General features: G+C 34.9%; 1 protein-coding gene and 1 pseudogene across 1 annotated transcript; both read right to left on the bottom strand.

The window, feature by feature from the left end:
- Positions 1-449: 449 nt before the first annotated feature.
- Positions 450-1,997, bottom strand: LOC145126812 (F-box/LRR-repeat protein At4g29420-like). Its single transcript, XM_079062103.1, has 4 exons — positions 1,927-1,997; positions 1,607-1,827; positions 806-1,336; positions 450-688 (listed from the first exon to the last, which is right to left on the bottom strand). Exons 1-4 carry the CDS (start codon positions 1,995-1,997, stop codon positions 450-452), a joined length of 1,062 nt encoding a protein of 353 aa, XP_078918229.1.
- A 12,582-nt stretch (positions 1,998-14,579) lies between these two features.
- LOC145126813 (F-box/LRR-repeat protein At4g29420 pseudogene) lies at positions 14,580-16,134 on the bottom strand (annotated as a pseudogene).

Consider the following 16,134-nt stretch of genomic DNA (forward strand, 5'->3'; position numbering starts at 1 on the left):
ACCGGAGTCGAAGATAAAGCATTAACCACAATGTGAAGAAACCTTATATAAGGAAAAACATATAGATAATAATAATAATAATAATAATAATAATAATAATAATAATAATAAACTAATACAATCCGCATACGCATAGGCATCCAAATATGAATATTTAATACCGTAAATATATAAATATGTAATACCATAACAAGCAAGAACATTGCAAAAGATACAACAACCATAAAAACTTTAACTAAGAAACACTTCAACTATTAGAAAACTCAATTAATTATGGGTCCTGCTGAAGCTACTTCACTTCAACTCTTCATCGATCATGTCTTCCAATTGATCATTGATCCCATCTTTATTCTTTAGTCAATCTTTCCTTCAAAATTATTTCCCTGGCCTAAACACCCTTCTACAAATCTTTTTATTTTCTTTTTTTCTTTTGATCATATGGAATCTTATCATTCCTCCTCAAGAGTTTTAAGTAATTGCTCTTCAGGGATCCAAGAATCTTCACTTCCTTCCTCCCAAATCCCCCATCCCCACTTCAGATCAGGCCACTGAGCCATGCACTTAGTGATGAAATGTTTTGATACATTAGAAGGAACACCACGGTGGATGAGTAAAGAGATTTCTACACAGTTGAAGCATTCTTCTAACACGCAATCAACCAAGGAGAAAGTCATCAAAGGATCAACCACTGACAAATAACCACAAAATCTTTTCAGACCTTTAAGCCCAATGTCGCCACACTACACCTCAAATTCTGACCAAACCCTTGGTTTAAAATACAAAGAAGTTATGTTCGGGAAAGTACCTAATAAAACCTCTAGGGTAAATTTGGTATTTCCACCTGCTCTTATATCTAAGGTCAGCGTTTCTACTGTTTCCATACGATGAAACTTACGAATTAAGGAGCGAATGTTTGAACACTCGAGTTGTACAGTTTTCAAGTTCTGAAATTTTTTGACTGCAAACGCGTTCAAGTGATCAAGTGCAAGATGCAAGTTGTAGCACAAAGGAGCTTCAATATAAAGGGCAGCGGGATTTCTACACTCGAGTCTGAGTGTGATGAGATTGGGTGTGATTATACATATATATGATGGTGAATCTGTTACAGTCCAATGGCAGGTTTTCAGGTTGAGGAGGTGGATCATGGGCATTTTGAGACCTCTAACATCTATCAAGTTCAGAACTTGAAGATTTGGAAAACATGTATTTAAATCGGTTAGATTTTTGTCATCTAATCTTATGAGTTCAAGTGTTAAACTTATTAGCATTGGCATGGCGTTCATGTTTTGTACAGATAGCCATGCGTTCTTCAGCTCTAATGCAATAAGATTTTGACCTGCAACAACAAAAACAACCGAGTTAAAGCATCAAGACCTTAATACGATTAATCATTTATTACTAATAAATATCGGTCATTAATAAACCCTAATAAAGGATAGTTGACCACAAATGATAATTAAAAAAAAAAATCAGTTGATATGAACCAGAATAATTAATATCGATCCTGGCAAGACCATTTCATTTTCAGACAGTAAACAATTTCCATAATTTAACAATAGAGCTACAGAATATAAAAATGGAGAATTTCAGCATATAACCAACTTACAGTGCGCAGAGATCAGTGACAAAACTTCTGATCGACGCCTACTCGACTGAATCCAAAAATCTGATAGTGAAAGCAATTTCAAAGCTCCGGAAACCCTAGGGAGCCACTCCTTAAGGAAGCCCCCATCGGTGATGTGCAGATCATCGGCATCATCTTCAACGTCAGCGTCCAACACATCTGGGGGTGGATTCTCGACGCCAATACGCACCGATTCCAGTGCACTTAAGTTTGATACAAGATTCAGAAAAACTCTCTTGAGAGAGGGAGTAAATCGGGAAGAACTTGAAGAACTCGAAACTCTGGACCTTCATTCCAGGTACCATTTCAATCGCCACTGAAGGTCTATTGACTGAAGGCCTGGAAATACAGAATTGAAAGTCTTACTCGCCATACGGCAGCAAGCTACCGATGCCGAGTCGTCGAGTCGACTCAGTATCTCGAGCGCTAGAGATTCAGGAAGGTTGTCCATGCAAGCGGTGAAAGATCTACAAATGAAAATTGACTACTTGATGAGTTGATGATAGAGATATTTATGCCTGATTAATTTACACTTTACCCCTTTATAGTTTGAGTATTGTTTATTATTGGTCCTTACACATTAGCATTTATAAAAAATAACTTCAATTTAAATTTTGTGATTTTCATTCCAGTGATTTCTGCTAAGATTTAGCATTAGTCGAAAAAATGCAATACAAAAGTCAGCTATATAAAATATTGTGATGTCTCCTCTACAAAGCACTTTAAGGTTCCTAATTGTTTTTCGAAGTTACTGTAATAAACAATTATATGATACAGGAAAAATTCATAAAAGTTTTTCATTTCAAAGAAATTTGTTATCATCTTTTTCATTTTTATCAAGTATTTGGAACTTCCATTTTTTCATTTCTACATCTACGAATGCAGTCGATCCAATATGTTTAGAATTATGCATTAGATGACGTTGCATATACATGAAAGTATATATTGATAATTTGAGCAAGTTCTGAAATTTGAAATATATAAAATATAGAGCATTTTTGGATTGCACAAATGCTTTGATATGAAATTGCATATGAATGAGCGGCATTTTATTTTTTAGTAAGAAGGATTAGTCTCACAATGAGGCATATCCAGTTTGAAGAATGCTTTTTGAAGTGCAAAGTAGTATAAAAACAAAATGTTTTGGATGTGAAAGTTTTATATCTAATATGTATGTAACACACGAGACAATTTGTTTTATGATTTTTTTATGTGACATGTATTCTAGATTTAAAAATAAAAATAAAGCGCGCGCGGGGGGGGGGGGGTTATAGATGACCTTCTTAGTATGCCTTTTGATGAAGATTAGAGCACTTGAGATCACTACTTATTAGAATGAGAAAAGCATTAGTGATTATTTATGTATTATGACTATTTGGTTATTATATAGCTTCTATATGGTTGTTTGACATGAAATTGTAACTCACACGCTATCTAACACTTTTGGAAATGTCTTTTTAAGGGGTCAAGTTTTCATATGATATGACTTTAATTCGTAAGATATTTCTTTTGAAATTTTATATTTTTAGTGTATGAAATATGGAGTGTTACACATACTGAAAGGACCAAAACTAAAATTTACTAATCATTTTAATCAACATACTTGTAATTAGAATTTAGTGCAACCAACAACAAGAATGTTGGTAGTGTAACTATTATGGCATTTAATAAATGGTTGACATTATGATGAGCACTTACTATGAACTTGGTTGGAAAGTAAGTATTTGTTAAGTAGTTTTGCACTTTGTATTAACTCAAAAGCACCTCTTTTGGTGGATAAGAAAAATTATATTTATTTGTATGTAAAATTCATACATGTAGAAATACACATTTCCCATAACCATGAGGAAGTTAGATGAATTAGTTTTGAGTTGATGTAAGAACTTTAGGAAAGAATATCTATGATAACTATTTTGACAATATTGATATTGATAGTATTTTGTTATCTTTTTGCCATGAAGGAATTTGCATTTTCATAAATCATATTTTGTTATGTAGGTTTTATACTTACTATTGTCTACAAGATTGAGTTATTATTATTATTATTATTATTATTATTATGACTTCGTTGTCAAGGATAATACCAAACAAATGCAATATACCTCAATCATTTAGAAAGAAACGTCAAATGCAACACAAAAAACTAAATTCGAAAAATTAATATATAGGCAAATATAATAGTATCGTCTCATGAAACTAACGCACAAGTATCTACATCAGATCACATGAGATCATATTTAAACCCAATTAATACATAATACCATAACAAGCAAGAGAATTCCAAAAGACACAACAACCATAAATAATTTATACCCTTCAGATTATTAAGTTTCGTTGGTTTTTTTAAATATAAAGAATCTGATACTTTCTCGAGCTTGTATTAGAGCATCTATAATGGTTAACGTCTCTAAAGCTTTTTTTTTTTTTTTTTTTTTACTTTTGGCACATCATTTTCTATTCTCTTTTATTTGACAAAAAAATAAAAAAAATAAAATAAAAAACTTTTATGAAATAGCTTCTTTATCTGTTACCCTTTTCAAAATCTATTTTTCTATAATTAACAAATTTATCATTTATATATCTTAAATGTATCTATTTTTCTGTAATTAACAAATTTATCATTTATATATCTTAAATGTTTTATGAAGCTCGTTTGATTAATTGATCATTTTAGAAACATTTATTGGGTATTTTTTTTTCTAAAATTATAAAAGATGATAAAACATTTAAAATAGATAAATGATCCATGCTTCCAACTCATCACAAGTTCCATCTTTAGTGTATCCTTTTTTTTTTAAAGTTACTTCACAAAATACTCAATGCTTTCCTAAAACCTCCTAAATGTGTACATATGATCTATCTTACCATTACCTTCTATAAATATTTTTATTTTTTGTTTCTTTTAATATGGAATATGAGTTTTCCTCCCATCGCGTTTCGTCGGTCATCCAAGAATCTTCTCTTCCTTCCTCCAAAATCCCCCATCTCTACTTCACATCAGGCCACTAAATGATGCACTTAGGGACGAAACAGTTTGATACATCATGAGCAACATCATGACAGATGAGTAAAGCGACTTCTACAGTTGAATCATTTTCTAACACGCAAGCAATTGAGGAAATAGTCAATATCGGGTCAACCAACAACAAATGGCATACCACACCTAAAATTTTGACCAAGCCCTTACATTAAAACACAAAGAAGTTATGTTCGGGAAAGCATTGAATAATCTACCTAGGATAAATTTGGAATATCCAGCTGGCCCTCTTGCTGAATCCCGTAAATGTAGGGTCGGCGTTTCTACTATTTCTCTACGTAGAAACTTAACAAGTAAGGAGTGAATGTTTGAATACTCGAGCCATGGTATTTTCAAAATTTGACAACCTTTTGACTACAAAGGCATTTAAGTAATCAAGCGTAATGCAACTGACACACCACTAGAGCTTCAATATACAGCGCAACTGGACTTCTACACTCGAGTCTGAGTATGATGACATTGGGTGTGATTAGATTTATTTATGATGGTGAATCGGTTATAGTCTAGTAACATGTTTTCAGGTTGAGAAGTTGGATCATTTTCATTTTGAGTCCTCTAACATCTATCAAGTTAAAAACTTGAAGATTTGGAAAGAATTTATTTAACTCGGTTATACTCCTATCATCTAATCTTATGAGTTTAAATGTTAAACTTGTTAACTTTGGTTTGAAGTTCATGTTTTGTACTGATAGCCATGCGTTCTTCAGCTCTAAGTCAAAAAGATCGTGACCTACATTAATAAAAACAACGAAATTAAAGCACCAAGTCCTTAATATTATTAACTATCATTTGTTACCAAAAATATCAATCAATAGTAAACTGTAATCAAGGATAACTGCGTCGGGCTACAAAAGTAAACTAAATAGAAACCATAGTTCATAAAGAGATGACCCCAAATGATTTTTTTTCAAAGTAGTTAATATGAATCAGAACTATAACATTGCTAGAGAATATAAAAATGGAGAATTTTAGCAAATAACGAACTTACAGTACTCAAAGATCAGTGACAAAACTTGTAATCAACACCAACTTGACTGGACCCAAAAATCAGGTGAAGGCGATTTCAAATCTCCGGAAACCCTAGGGAGCCACTCCTTAACAAAGCCCTCATCTGTGTTGTGCAGATCAATGCCACCATCTTTAACATCGGTGTTCAATACATCCTTGTGCAATCTCTTCACGCTGATACGTATATATTCCTGAATTTTTTAGTTTGATACACGATTTTGGAAAATCCTCTTTAGATGAGAAGTAAATTGGGAAGAACTTGAAGAACACGGAACTCTATACTTTGATTCGAGATACTTTGCAATTGCCATTGTAAACTGATCCATTGGAGGCCTGGAGAGATAGAATTGAAAGTTTTACTCGCCATACGAAATCGAGTTACGACATCTCAAGTCTGCGGTTCGACTCAGTATATTGAGCACTAGAGCTTCAGGAAGGTTATCCATGTAAGAGGTGAAAGCTGCTCAAAGGAAAAAGTGACTTGACTACCTAATGATGGAGATATTTATGGATGTTTAATTTACACATACCCGTTTATAGTTTGACTACTGTTTTTTATAATGGCCCTTACACATTAGCTGATTAGCATATATAGAAAATCACTATAATTTAAATTTTGTGATGTTCATTCCAATATTTTTGCTAACATCATTTAGGATTAGTACATAGAAAATATTGCGATGTCTCTTTCCTTATAAATTCTCTAAATTTTCTATTTATTTTTCGATGTTATTGTAATAGACGATTATATAAGATATGAAATAATTGATAAAGCTTTTCAAGAAAAGAAAATTTTTTTGACCACGTATTTTGAAATTCTATTTCTTTTCATTTCTACATCTAAGAAGTTGGTTTATTCAATATTTTTGGAAACACGTATTGCATCACATTACACAAATACATGAATGTATATTGACTGTTTAAGCAAGTTTGAAATATGTATAATCTAGCAAAAAATTTGGATTGCACAAATACTTTAAAAGGAAATTGCATAAGGATGAATGGTTCTTTACACTTTACTAAGAAGGATGATACTTGAAGAATGATCTTTGAAATGATAAGTAATTAGAAAAAAATGTATTGAAATATAAAAGTTTTGTATGAAATCTCTGTGTAACTGACAAAACAATTTGTCTTACACATTCCTTTTTATATAGCATACATTTTAGGTTAAAAAAGGCATTATAAAAAACTTAGTCTCTTAGTACAAATTTTAATGAAGATTCAATTATGACTATTTGATACTTATTTATCTTCTCTATTTGTGTTTGATATGGAATGTAACCCGCAAGTTGTATAATACTTTTGGAAATGTTGTTTATGGGACAAAAATTTCATTTGATCTGACTTTGGGTCATAAGTGTAGCGATCCGATTATGATGAAAAATGTGGAATAGTAGTGATCAAAGTGAATCAAACATAATGAAAGAACACACATAAAGTAAATAAGACAGTTTAAGCTCCATTAGAACAAAAAGAGTTTACAAAGTGGGTCTTGTAATGGTTTCTCTCTCTAAACTAAATCTCACACAAAATGGGTTCTTACATAAAATGGGAGCCACTCACTTATTATTTATAGGAAAGGCTAAACCTTACACAATTAAAGAGGGTAAGCCACATCCAAGGAGAAATTTTCACCCTAACATTATCCCTCTCAAAGTTAGGATTGGATATTCCAACTTCAATATCCAAACAAGCTCTAAGCGATCAAGACCAACTCCCCCTTCAAGTAACACCGATCTTTAAATTTGCTTTGAAAAAGAATATTCAATAATCTTCGAATACCCATTTCAACATTCTCCCCCTTTTTATAATCAACAAATGATTATAAAACCCACAAAGGTAGGAGAAACGCTCGAAGAATAAACCATACAAAACTCTCCCTCGGCGTGTGACAAAAAAGAAACTCTTCAATCCAAGAAAATCCAAAAAATATGCTGATATCTTCAAATCTTTGACTTCCCGAACTTGAAAATGAACACTCAATGTTCATATACCACGGAAAATCTTGCACCAAAAACAATCACAAGAAGTCGAGAAAAATCAAGGTACAAACTGATAATTTCGCAAACAAATGTAGGGACCTGTTGCGAAAATTGTGTCATCAGCTTCCCAATTTACACTGGAAGCCAAAATACTCCATAATATCGAAATTGGGTAAAAAATGTCAGATTCGCATATTCTTTAGCGACGAAACCTGAAAAATCTTCCCGCTTCAAAGAAATATACCCCCAATTTGAAACTGGGTATAAACTGTCAAAACTCTTAAACTACAGGGACTCAAATTAAAACATCAAATCTTCTTCTTCCCCAATTGGTTCTGGACGCGAAATGAAAACAAACATTATCTGTCGAAATTACGTGCAACTCGAATTAACAACCAACACCGGTCGAAATTAATTTCGACTCTAAGCAACACCAATCGAACACACTTTCGATTCCAATCAAGTGCTTTCGACCATTGACCTCAAGTAAGTAACTTTCGTTTCCAAGCTTGATCAGTGAACACAACTACCAGTTGAAAGAACAACTCTTGACTCGAATCACCTTTCGATCCCTTATGCCAAGTGAAATTGAAAACCAAATCAAAATCAATTTAGACTATCAAGTCGTTTTGCTTTCGTCTATCAAACATACTTTCGACTCAAGCAATCTAAATCCATATCCTTCTAAAGGGTGATGGAGGGTGGAAATGGAACCCTAAATCCGAGATTAGAGGTATAACACGAAGTAAACCTTAAAAAGATCCTGGGCTTGGGTTGCAGCTATCCTCACGTCGTGACTACACTCATGCCACGTCGTGACCTTCTTCCATATACACGTTCTCATTTTTAGCACGTCACGTCGTGACCTCCCTATGTCACATTGTGACACATAATTTTTTCCAAAAACCATGTCTTTGACTCCTTTATGCCCTACACTGATCCATTCTAGAAAGAGTGTTATAGAACCCATGACCTCTCATTTGAAGAGCTACTCCCTACCATTAGGCCAAATGACATTTGGTTATCTATTATGAGTATTCGATACTTATATAGCTTCTCTATGGATATTTGATATGTATGAGGAACCCAAAAGCTATACTTTTGGGAATGTTTTTATTGGAACGAGTTTTGATATGATATGACCTTAGGTCATAAGATATTTCTTTAAAAATTTATACCTTTTAATGTATAAAATATGGAGTATTACACATACCAAATGGACTAAAACTATAACTTACTCTTTATTTAATCAATAAACTTGCAATTAAATTTAATGCAACCAACAAAAAGATGGTTCGTAGTAGGGGTGTGCAAAAAACCGCACAAACCGCCCGCACCGCGCCAAACCGCAACGCATAATGCGGTTTAGAATTTCGTGGTGCAGTTTGCGGTTTATCATTTTATTAAATCGCACTATGCGGTGTTGTTTGCGGTTTGTATTTATAAAACCGCGGTTCAAACTGCACCGCACCGAATGTTATATATATATATATATATATATATATATATATATATATATATATATATATATATATATATATACTTATTTTTCCTGAACTTTGTTATAACTTCAAATCACGATTTAGAAATGATGAATTTAAATATATTTCTTACAATAACCAAATATCTATAACGTAACATTAAATCACTATTAGATCAAGATGCCACGGTTTACAAGAATATAGCAACTATAATGACAATATAAAGCAATAACAATGACACTTACAAAAGTATAGTAGCATGAATCACAATTTATTAAAAACGATTTAACTTGAAATTTGTATTTGTTTTTATAAAATGAAAGCAATCAAAATTTTTAACCGGGTCATTTTTTTGGTTTTTTGATAGATTTAATGTTGAACAACTCATCAAACCGCACAAACCGCAACCAAACCGCATAAACCGCCCGCATCAAACCGCACCGCGTAACGCGGTTTTGAACATCTGTGGTGCGGTTTCTAAAATATTCAAACCGCATATGCGGTGCGGTTTGCGGTTTTGAGTCTAAACCGCACCAAACCGCACCGCGCACACCCCTAGTTCGTAGTGTAACTATTATCTCATTAAATGAATGGTTGATTTAGTATGAACTTTGTTGGAAAGTAAGTACTTGTCAATTGTTTTTGCATTTTGTATCGACATAAATGACAAAGCCATATTTTTTGTTAGATAAAAAAAATATATTTATTTTCATGTAAAATCCATACATGTGGAAAGACACATCTCCATAACACCCAAGAAGTTAGATAAACTTGTTTTGAGTTCGTGTCACAATTTTAGGTAATAGTATCTATGGTAGTTATCCTAATAATATTGTTGTTGATTAGTAATTTCTTATGTTTTTGATATGAAGCAATTTACATTTTCATAAATTATATTTTTTTATGGTTTTGTTATGTAGGATTTATAGTAATTATTTTCCGTAAGATTTTTTGTTTTGTTTATTACGAATCGACTGGATATTGCAAATATCAACCATATGATTTGGTTAAAAGTTATACTCCGTATTAGTTTCTTATAAAGAACTAGTGTAATATTTCAAAATATTGTTATTTGTTCAAATAAGCTAGGGACATGGTTTCATTAACTAGCTAGGCCATACTATTTTTAAACTATCAATCGTTGTTTAATCTCCTAATCGTGTCATTTAATATCTAGATAGAGGACACAAATGATATTGTCCGATTTATATACGAGAGGTAGTTATTGAATATATGATTGTCCGATTTATATACGAGAAAGAAGTGCTTTCCATTTACATTAGCTTTAACAAAGACGTATAACTATTGGTAAAAAGAAAATATTATCAATGGCATATATGAAGTTACTATGTTGAAGATATGATTGTCTATAAAGTAATTTGTGATTACAAACTAACCATAAAAAAATTTATTGGTTGTAAGGCAATTCATTTTGATTCTAAACAATCAAGACTAAATTAAATGGAAGAAGAAAAAACCGGAATCGAAGATAAAGAATTAACCGCAATGTGAAGAAACCTTATATAAGGAAAAACATAATAATAATAATAATAACAATAATAATAATAATAATAATCGGCATACGCATAGGCATCCAAATATGAATATGTAATATCGTAAATATATAAATATGTAATACCATAACAAGCAAGAGCATTGCAAAAGATACAACAACCATAAAAACTTTAATTAAGAAACACTTCAACCGTAAATATATAAATATGAATACGTAATCTATGTGTAACATCCCGTTTATTTAATAAATAAATAGATATAATTTATTAAAGAGTAACAGCCCTAAAATCCGTAATATTCAGTGAGATGTTGGTTTTGGGAGCCAAATGTTATAAATGAGATTATTCGGGGGTTAAAGTGTAATTTCGGGACTATTTTGTAAAGATTTTTTTAGAAGACAAGGGGTGGTTGGTAAGTATCGGACCTATTATGAAAAGATTTTGAGAACTGAGGGTTGTTTAGTAAATTACAAATTTAATTTGAAAAGGATTTTAGAAGTGGGGGTATGTTTGGTAATTATTAGGGCTTATTATGTAAGGAATTTATGGATTCAGGGGCTTAAGGGTAAATCTTGGATTTGAATCGAAAAGATTGGGAAGGGGAGGGACTGGAGTTGCCAAAATCATTAATAAGTTTGAATGGAGACACAAGACTTTAACCCGTGCCATCCATTTCCGATGGGAACTGTTTCATCGAGCAAACCTAAACCTAATCCTTTAGCAACCGCCACCACCCTTCGTAACAGTTTCAGCCGCCGCTTGCATCTCAGGTCTGACCACCGACTGCTACATTGCCGATGAAGGTCGCCTTACGACGTCTGCTGCCGGAAATGTCGGGGGCCGCTGGAGAACCGGAGACAAACCCGTTGCTCGTCGTGGGTGGGTCGTGAGCTACCATAAACTCTCGGTTAGTCCACCTTAAACCACCCTCTTCTCTCTCTTTCGTTGTGTTCTGTGGGTACGACGTCGGAAGCGTCATTGTCGACGTCGGTGGCCGTGGGGCCGCTGTGTGCGACTGTTCGATGACAACAGTCTCCTAGTCGGCTGTTGGGGGCTTGATCTCGAGTCGTTTCATGTATGTGTTGCTGCCACAGGTTGTATGTGTTAGCTCGGACCTAGAAACCCATTGCCACCACCTCATGGTGGTGGCTACCACTGTGTTCTACTACCCATTTCCGCCGCCAGCCACCGTAGGAGGTGGCTATGTGTGTGTTTATTATTAATTGTGAAGAAGTATGTGTGATTTTTGGACAGGAACCACCACCACCATTGGAAATGGTGGCTGCCGCCGCCGCTGTTGCCATCGGACCTCCGTACGCCGCCGTGAAGTGGGTGATCGTGTGCATTCCCGAGCAGGAGACGTATTTTGTGGTGTGTGTTTTGTTTAGCCGGAAAACCAAGGAAGCCACCGCCACCACCGTAAGGTGGTAGCTGCCGCCTCGAGCCACCGCCGGCCACCACTAGGGTGGCTGTGTGTGTGTGTGTTTATGTTAGTTAATGTGTGTGTTTATTTTGGATTAAAGCCTTGTAATTGTAATTAGCAAAAAGAATAATGAATAGGAACTCAAAACCACCACCGTAAGGTGGTGGCCGCCGCCGCAAGCCGCAATTGACCACCACTACCCTAGGTGGTAGTGGGTGGTGCCCCACTAGCAAAACCCTAATGGGCTTAAAGATTAATTTTGGGCCTATTAGGCCATGTTTGGGTGGAAACCCTAATTAGGGTTTAGAAAACCCTAATTGTGAGTATTTGGGCCTTGGACTTATTGGGACCCACCTTTGGGCCATTGAGATTGGATTGTGTATTAAGCCCAAATTATTCCATATCATTTATCTAGTAGAGTAAAGGACTTAATGGATTAAGTCCTTAATGGGTTAAGTGAGAAACACTTAACCCTAATTGTCATTTTATGTGAAACCCTAATTTCACTTGGACTTTGAGTTGGGCTTTCCTATTGGGCCTTGGTGATTGGGATAATAATGGATCATTCAAGAGCAAGCAAATGGACTAGAACATTTAGATGGGCTTTAGGGTAAGGTCCATATGTGAGGGTTGAGCCCAATTTGGAAAAATTGGGCTATAGATGGGCCATAGTTTGGGCCTTGATGATTATATGGTATTGGGCCCTTAGAATGCCAAGAGTTGGACCAAGAATAAATGATTTGGCCTTAAGGCAAGACCATATAGAGGTTTGGGCCCAATTTGGAAAATTGGGCCATAGTTGGGCCTTGGTCCATTATTAGACTTTTGGGCCTTGGGCTTGAGTCAAGCTAAGTTAGGGGGTAAAGTAGTCTTTTACCCCAAGCATGGATTTATGAATATGTGTTAGAACCCAATTATTAATTGGGTGTTATTTTGATGTTGACAGATTCGGGAATCTGTCATCCAACAACTAGGGTTTTGTCAGCAGGACTTCAGCAGTATGAGGTGAGTTTCCTTCCAGTAGGAACGGGTCTATGGCCACAATGCCGGCCCGTTTAGATGTTAGTAGTTCCGGACTTCGGTCCGATGTCGGGGGTTAGCCTGATGCAGTTTACATGTTTCTGGACTTTGGTCCGATGCCAGGGTGGTCCCGAGAAGTAGTTATGTATGCTTGATGTGTTCGTGATTCATGCATGTTTATGATATGTGTTATATGTTACGGACTCCGGTCCGATGCCGGGCAAGCCCGATGCTGTATATGTGATTATGTTATATGTTCATGTTTATGTTCTGTTCAGTTTATTCTGGACTTCGGTCCGATGCCGGGCGGGGCCAGATGCAGTGGGCGGGGCCCAAGTTATTCTGGACTTCGGTCCGATGCCGGGCGGGGCCCAAGTTATTTCAGACTTAGGTCCGATGCCGGGCGGGGCCCGATGCAGTGTGCGGGGCCCAAGCTAGTCCGGACTTCGGTCCGATGCCGGGCGGGGCCTGATGCAGTGGGCAAGGCCCAGTATGTGCCATATGAGTTATTGTATGGTATGTGGTAGTTTGGGGAAACTCACTAAGCTTCGTGCTTACAGTTTTCAGTTTTGGTTTCAGGTACTCAGTTTTTAAAAGAGGAGCTCGAGAAGATTGCAATGCACACACCACAGCTTTCAGCCTGGGATTGATTGAGACTCTGATATTTTCTCATTTGGTTTTGATACAGTATTTGATATGAGATTTTGAGATACATGACACTTGGTTTTCTTATTGATCATGGATGATTATAGTTTTTGATAATGTTTTTCAAAAGAAAATTTTGGACTGTATTTTTGGGATGTTTCACTATGCTAATAAATAAAGACCTTTTTGCCAAATGTCGCATTATTATTCATTTTGTCACATGTAATTTTGTGATTATTTTAAATTAATTTATATTCCACATGTCATTTTATGGTTTTTTCATTTTATTAAATTTCACATAATATTAAAATGTAATAATAAATGCATATCAATTTCATTAATGAACTTTCTTTCTAATTTCAAAATTACTAAATTAAAGCTTCATTAATTTCCTTAATTTATTTATCTAAATTATTTGTTTAAATTTAAAAGAGAAAAAAACACTTTAATTTTTTTAATTCAATATTTTTCTCAATTTTCTTATAAATTTAAACTTCTCAAATATTTAGAATTTTATATTTAAATTTTCTTTTAAATATACCCATATAATAAATAGGTCTCAAACCTAACACCATAAATATATAAATATGTAATATCATAACAACCAAGAGTATTCCAAAAGATACAACCATAAAAACTTTAACTAAGAAGCACTTCAACTATTAGAAAACTCACTTAATTATGGGTCCTGCTGAAGCTACTTCACTTCAACTCTTCATCGATCATGTCTTCCAATTGATCATTGATCCTATCTTTATTCTTTAGTCAATCCTTCCTTCAAAATTATTTCCCTGGCCTAAACACCCTTCTACTAGTCTTTTGATTTTCTTTGTTTCTTTTGATCATATGGAATCTGATCCTTCCTCCTCAAGAGTTTTAGGTAATTGCTCTTCAGGGATCCAAGAATCTTCCCTTCCTTCCTCCCAAATCCCCCATCCCCACTTCAGATCAGGCCATTGAGCCATGCACTTAGTGATGAAATGTTTTGATACATTAGAAGGAACACCATGGTGGATGAGTAAAGAGATTTCTACACAGTTGAAGCATTCTTCTAACACGCAATCAACCAAGGCGAAAGTCATCAAAGGATCAACCACTGACAAATACCCACAAAATCTTTTCACACCTTTAAGCCCAATGTTGCCACACCACACCTCAAATTCTGACCAAACCCTTGGTTTAAAACACAAAGAAGTTATGTTCGTGAAAGTACCGAATAAAACCTCTAGGGTAAATTTGGAATTTCCACCTGCTCTTATATCTAAGGTCAGCGTTTCTACTGTTTCCATACGATGAAAAGGAGCGAATGTTTGAACACTCGAGTTGTACAGTTTTCAAGTTCTGAAATTTTTTGACTGCAAACGCGTTCAAGTGATCAAGTGCAAGATGCAAGTTGTAGCACAAAGGAGCTTCAATATAAAGGGCAGCGGGATTTCTACACTCGAGTCTGAGTGTGATGAGATTGGGTGTGATTATACATATATATGATGGTGAATCTGTTACAGTCCAATGGCAGGTTTTCAGGTTGAGGAGGTGGATCATGGGCATTTTGAGACCTCTAACATCTATCAAGTTCAGAACTTGAAGATTTGGGAAACATGTATTTAAATCGGTTAGATTTTTGTCATCTAATCTTATGAGTTCAAGTGTTAAACTTGTTAGCATTGGCATGGCGTTCATGTTTTGTACAGATGGCCATGCGTTCTTCAGCTCTAATTCAATAAGATTTTGACCTGCAACAACAAAAACAACCGAGTTAAAGCATCAAGACCTTAATATGATTAAATATCATTTATTACCAATAAATATCGGTCATTAATAAACCCTAATAAAGGATAGTTGACCACAAATGATAATTCAAAAAAAAAATCAGTTGATATGAACCAGAATAATTAATATCGATCCTGGCAAGACCATTTCATTTTCAGACAGTAAAAGATTTCCATAATTTAACAATAGAGCTACAGAATATAAAAATGGAGAATTTCAGCATATAACCAACTTACAGTGCGCAGAGATCAGTGACAAAACTTCTGATCGACGCCTACTCGACTGAATCCAAAAATCTGATAGTGAAAGCAATTTCAAAGCTCCGGAAACCCTAGGGAGCCACTCCTTAAGGAAGCCCCCATCGGTGATGTGCAGATCATCGCCATCATCTTCAAAGTCAGCGTTCAACACAACTGGGGGTGGATTCTCGACGCCAATACGCACAGATTCCAGTGCACTTAAGTTTGATACAAGATTCAGAAAAACTCTCTTGAGAGAGGGAGTAAATCGGGAAGAACTTGAAGAACTCGAAACTCTGGACCTTGATTCCAGGTACCATTTCAATCGCCACTGAAGGTCTATTGACTGAAGGCCTGGAAATACAGAATTGAAAGTCTTACTCGCCAT

The sequence above is a fragment of the Lactuca virosa genome, chromosome 7 (assembly GCF_052849685.1).
Source record: "Lactuca virosa cultivar CGN04683 chromosome 7, Lactuca_virosa_CGN04683_v6, whole genome shotgun sequence".
Taxonomy (NCBI): domain Eukaryota; kingdom Viridiplantae; phylum Streptophyta; class Magnoliopsida; order Asterales; family Asteraceae; genus Lactuca; species Lactuca virosa.

What these genes read in the sequence shown, in the direction of transcription:
- LOC145126812 (XM_079062103.1), bottom strand. Translation starts at nt 1,997, where the DNA reads ATGGCGAGTAAGACTTTCAATTCTGTATTTCCAGGCCTTCAGTCAATA. An exon ending in CTTCAGTGGCGATTGAAATG is followed by an intron (nt 1,828 to 1,926) that starts GTACCTGGAATG and finishes ATCAAACTTAAG; the next exon opens with TGCACTGGAATCGGTGCGTA. An exon ending in TACCCTAGAGGTTTTATTAG is followed by an intron (nt 689 to 805) that starts GTACTTTCCCGA and finishes GTTATTTGTCAG; the next exon opens with TGGTTGATCCTTTGATGACT.